We start from the raw sequence: 5,422 nt of genomic DNA, 5'->3' as shown, positions 1-5,422 counted from the left end.
GAGAGCACTGACCAGGCAACAGGCCAGGAAAGAGAGGCGCGGATTAACCATCCTCGGCAAGCATGCATGCAGCAGGAGTGCAGGACGCAGCGTCTCAGGCAGTCAGGCTCAGGCGCCGGCCGTTGCGTTGAGTGCCGTCAGTTTCATAGTTGGTTTTTACTGCAAATATGTGTCCATGGAGTCTCCACTGTTTGGCTTGCTCTCCGACAGGGCAGCCCCACATCCACCCCCGGCCGCGCCATAATATTATGGCACCTCTCCGGGGGAGGGAGCTGCCTGATTGATTGCCACATTGTGTATATCCACTTCCAGTCTCATTTGTGGGTTCTCTCTTGTACCTGAGGTAGCTAGCCTGTCGACCGGCGCCGGTCGCGACATGGACATGGGGAGGGGGATGGGGATGGGGATGGGGAGGGGGATGGACAGGGAGGAGGGGCTCAACCTCAGCTTGTCACTGCAGCGGTCGCCTTCGTCGCCGCCGAGGTTCCAGGCGGTGTTCGCCTGCTGCTACTGCCCCAGGAAGTTCAGGAGCTCTCAGGCTCTCGGCGGCCACCAGAACGCGCACAAAGTCCAGCGCAACCTGGCCAGGCGAGGCCGGGACGCCACCACCGCGCTGTCGTTGGCGGCAGCAGGAGAGCAAGGTAAGGCCGCCGTCGATGACGACAGCGCTCCGCTGCGCCTAGCGGACCCTGACGCCGCCGACGCGTGGGGAGGAGGGAGGGTCTACCCTCCTCATCGCCAGCAGGGCTCGGGAGCAGCCTCGTCCGGTGCGGCAAGAGGCAACGAAGAGCTTGCGGATGAGATGATTGACCTGTCCCTGAAGCTATGATCGCTCGATGCAGGAGCATGGGCTAGCTAGCTTGGCCCGAGCGGCTTGAAGTTCCCCTCTTCCATTTGTTTCATTTCTGCGCGTCATTTCTTGTGTGTGTTTCTGCTATCGCTTATCAGGTTAATTATTGTTGTTGGCTGGGGCTTGAAACTGTACTCGATCTTTAGGTATCTCCATGCATGGATTATTACCTACACTGATCAGAAGCCTTTTATTGAACTGTTTGCAGTAATCTACTAGTTCTTGCCTGTAAATGACTAAATGTGCGGCCCTTGAATAACTTGTCTCTTTGATAAATCTAGAGTAATTTTGAACTCTTTACATTCCCAGTTCTGGTTAACTAATTAAACTACCTAGCTGCCTCCTTGTTGCTTCAAGGGTTTATCATGATCAGTTCAACTCTTCCGGATTTACATGACCAATCGCCGTTGGTAGCGCCTTGTCCTAGGGAACTCCTGTATACAGAGTGAACAGATTACTAGCACTGCACACTATCTTGTATACTCATGACAGACATTGTCTCAGATCAGACGCCTTAATTTTTGCGATTTACATCCTTGCCTGATATAATAATATATATGCTTAATTATAGGGGAAACGTGCTCATTCTTATGTTTTTTAATTGAGAGGCAATGCGTTTGGCCGGTGCTTTCAGTATATTGATTTACATCCTTGCGTGATATAATAATATAATATGCCTAATTTTAGCGGAAATATACGTATTTTCTTTTTTTTAATTAAGAGACAATTCATTTGGTCTGTGTTTTCAGTATATTGATTTTTTTTGTGCTTAGATATAAGCTAGTACTGCCAGCGTTGATGGCCATTCTTTTTTGCTTTTGCTGTTTCCCATGATCCCATCGATCTTGGTATAGGTTAAACTGGAACACACTAGAATGCTAGAAAGTCAAAAACACAGAACGGGAACTAACGCTCGGATTATAGTGCATAAGCCGACCGGATCGTCGCCGAGTACACTAAACTACTCCCTCCGTCCGGAAATACTTGTCGGAGAAATGGATGTATCTAGACGTATTTTAGTTCTAGATACATCCAATTTTATTCATTTGTGCGATAAGTATTTCCGGACGGAGGAAGTACTAAACTGAGTGTAACACTCCTACTGTACGCCGAGGTTATTTTGGCCTTTGCCGGGCATTTTGGATACTCAGCTTCTTGTGTTTTTCCTGTAGTGTTGCAGGCATCTCTTTTCTTCCTTTTCTGATTTAACCTAGTGCAGCAAATACTACTACTGAATGCTGACTTGCTGGGAGGGAGTGGAAATAAGACTAAGCAGGCAAATCCGCCATGAAAGAAAAACATCACCTCATAGACCATGACCAGAAAGCTGCGTGCTCATACATGGGTTCAACACCGATAAGGGAGAAAAAGGCCATATAACACCTGCAAGGTAGGAAAATGCCGCATGGGGATTATGTGCAAACCAAAAAGTCTGGGTAGGCTGGGGATTATCAATACTTCTGTCATGAATACCTACCTTACTGTCAAATGGTGGTGGAGGATCTTTAACACTCCGGATGGCACGTTGTGGCATGGCATTTGCTAAATACTTTCTCTCTGGCAACACTATGTTTGCTTATGCGACTCATGGATCCCAGCTTTGGCGTGATTTGGTTAGGGTGAGGGATATCTTTCGTTCTCAGGTTAAATTTGTGGTTGGTAATAGCGAATCTATCTGATTTTGGACCGACTGGTGGTGTTGGGATAACCCTCTGGGTCTTTCTTTTCCCATTTTTTTCTTATGTTTCTTTTCCTGAGATTTCCATCTCGGACTTCGCTTGTTCTGACTGGGACTTACAACTTCGTCGTGCGCTTTTTCCTGAGAGATGAATCAGTGGCAGCAACTTGCTGAGTTGTTCCCCCTTCTCTTGGAAATCGCGGACCAAGTCATTAGTTCCTCAACCTATTTGTCACTTGTCTTCTGGCACTCTGTCTCCTGGCACTCTGTCTTCTGTGTATACTCACAAACTCATTAGTTCCTCAACTTATTTGTCGTCAATACTCCAAAACCACTAAGGGGGCACTTGATGCACTTACAATCTCCCCCTTTTTGGTGATTGATGAAAAATTGGTTAGGTTTCAACGGAAGTAAAAATAATTGAAGCGTAGGTACAGAGTTTGAGGAAATTGGTTACAATATATTGAGGAACTCCCCCCAAGATGTGCATATGAGAAACTTGCTTTGGATTGCAAATGCACAAGGCAGGTTGAATTTGTGGAGATCTCCCCCTATATATTGGAATCCAATCATACGTGATCATAAGATATTTGAAGAATATGAATTCATGATGAAAATTGGTGTCTGACGAAATTGTGCATGCATGAGCAGATATATTGAGGAATAAAGCATGCGCGTCAAATGAAGCATAAGAGTCAGACAACCAACAGTTATTAAGTTACAACTCATCAGGAGCACATTCAGAAAAGTTCAAGAGTTGCAACTTAAGCAAAAACAGCCCATATAACGACCCGCTTGAAGACTAACTCAAAATTCTCCCCCTTTGTCATCAAATGGCCAAAAGGTGAGGAATTTGAGAACTAGCGCCCCTGAAGAAAAACATCATGGAGAGGTCGAGGGAGCGCCAGCATTGTCGGGGTCGCGCGGTGCAGAAGGACCAGCAACAGTGTCTTCAGTGGAGCATGATGAAGACTCGGAGCTCGGCATCAGAGGAGGAACTTGTGTTTTCTTGAACTTCTTCCTTGGCAGTTCGGCCCAGTAAAAGTTCATTTGAAAATCTTCAACAGCAAGTTCTTCAGCTGATTTGAGATGTGATAGTGTTGCCCAACTGCTGTCAAATATCTCACGAAGATAGTTGTTCTTGCGGACGGCGCTTCTGGTGAAGAAGATGGCCTTGAGGCTTTTGCTGCAGTGCCTTGGCTGGCAGATTCATCAGCTATGGAGCTGGAGATAGGTTGACGAAATTGTCCAACAAGGGGAGGCATTCCTTCATCGATAATGCTCTTGCCCTTTGCCAAGGACTGTGGACATTGTGCTTTGAATAATTTCAACATCAGGCACATAACTCAGATGATTCTCACTATCAGCCTGGTGGTTGATTGAAGACCGGGATCTGATGAATCTCATGATCCATGGTGCATACGGCATCAAATCAAACGGGGACTGAGCGACAGTGACCAAAGTCCTCAGGAAGAAATCATGAATGTCGATGGGGGTTCCATGAATGGTGTGGAACAATAGGTTCTTCATAACCCCCACAACTTCTTCAATATTAGAATCGTGGCCTTTGATCAGACTGAGGGTCTTTGCGAGAATGCGATCCACAGTCTTCGGCACATACACTAAATCCTTCAATAGGAAGGTCTTCCTTGGAGCATTTCCTTCAGTCATAGGCTTCATCAGCACTTGCATCAGGTGATTGGGCAGCTCAGGTTCTTCATAAATTATTTCTGCTCCTTCTTGGGGTGGATCCACTAGAAGAGCACAAAGCAATTTATTAATCGGTGCTTTGAAGTGAGTGTCTTCACTCATCCAGTCCAGAGCCCAAGTAGCTGAGTCATCAGCGTTTCCAGAGAAGTGCACAGTTGCATAGAATTGAAGAATCAGTTCATCATTCCAATCGAAGATATCATTGCAGAAGCTCAGCTGTCCAGCAGCATGAAGAACAGCCGAAACTGGCCGGAAACAGGAAATTGATTCCATGTCCACATGAGGAATATGACGATGCGGGAATACCTTCTTCTTGTCAAACAACAGTGAGGCATAGAAGTTCATCTGAGTTCTTGTCTAGAACCTCAAATGCCTAAGTTTGGCCGAGTCATAAGGTGACTCGCCAATGAAGAAATTCTTTTCTTCAAAGAATTTGGAGCTGTCAAATATTGGACGCTTGAGGCTTTTGCCAATCTTGGGCATCACGGGGACAGGTTGAAGATTGTGCCTTTTCTTTCTGACATCAAGAACTGGTCGTGGAGACCCAATTGAGTCCTTTGGATCAGTGGCAGCCATAGCACGAGCAACTTCCTCGGATGTAGCAGTTGGGACTGTGTTAGTATTTGCTGAGGGGATTGAGTCTACACAGGGAGGAGATGCATTGTTGACATCGACATCAGGGTCATCATGAGCAATTCATCAGCTGCAGCGTTGGTTGCTATTGGGACTGTGCGGTGTTGGTTGCTGTTCTTTAGAGCCAGTTGGAATTTCTTTAGTGCGTTGAGGCGACTGTGGCTCTGTTGTGAGGGGAGTGGTGAGGGGCGAATTTGGGTGAGTTGCTTCCCAATATTCGTCATGGAGTGGAGGAGTAGTATCGCCATCAATATTCACTTCCTCTTCATTCTCTTCAATCAACAGAGTGCGCTAAGGGCTTTGGGTAGCATCTTGAGGAGCAGATACATCAGTATCAACCTCAATTTCTTCATCCATTTTCTCTGTGGTAGCAGCAGAATGGGTATCTTCTTCTTCTTCATCAGCCTGAGGGATTTCATAATCCACCCCATATGGAACAACTTGAAGATTCTCAAGATTACAATTAGGGGGCGCTGATGAGATTGGAATTGCGTCAAGGGGAATGATAATTGAAGACAATTTTGCCATCTTCAATTTCTTTGGTAATTCAA

The 5,422-nt window shown here is 46.2% G+C and overlaps 1 protein-coding gene across 1 annotated transcript; it reads left to right on the top strand.

The window, feature by feature from the left end:
* Positions 1-301: 301 nt before the first annotated feature.
* LOC120973486 (uncharacterized) lies at positions 302-1,083 on the top strand. The gene has a single exon (XM_040399177.2). The coding sequence runs from the start codon at positions 377-379 to the stop codon at positions 827-829; it is 453 nt and encodes a 150-aa protein (XP_040255111.1). The 5' UTR covers positions 302-376; the 3' UTR covers positions 830-1,083.
* Positions 1,084-5,422: the final 4,339 nt, after the last annotated feature.

The sequence above is a fragment of the Aegilops tauschii genome, chromosome 2 (assembly GCF_002575655.3).
Source record: "Aegilops tauschii subsp. strangulata cultivar AL8/78 chromosome 2, Aet v6.0, whole genome shotgun sequence".
NCBI classification, from domain to species: Eukaryota; Viridiplantae; Streptophyta; class Magnoliopsida; order Poales; family Poaceae; genus Aegilops; species Aegilops tauschii.
This window is presented reverse-complemented; position numbering and strand designations above follow the sequence as displayed.

What these genes read in the sequence shown, in the direction of transcription:
- LOC120973486 (XM_040399177.2), top strand. Translation starts at nt 377, where the DNA reads ATGGACATGGGGAGGGGGATGGGGATGGGGATGGGGAGGGGGATGGAC.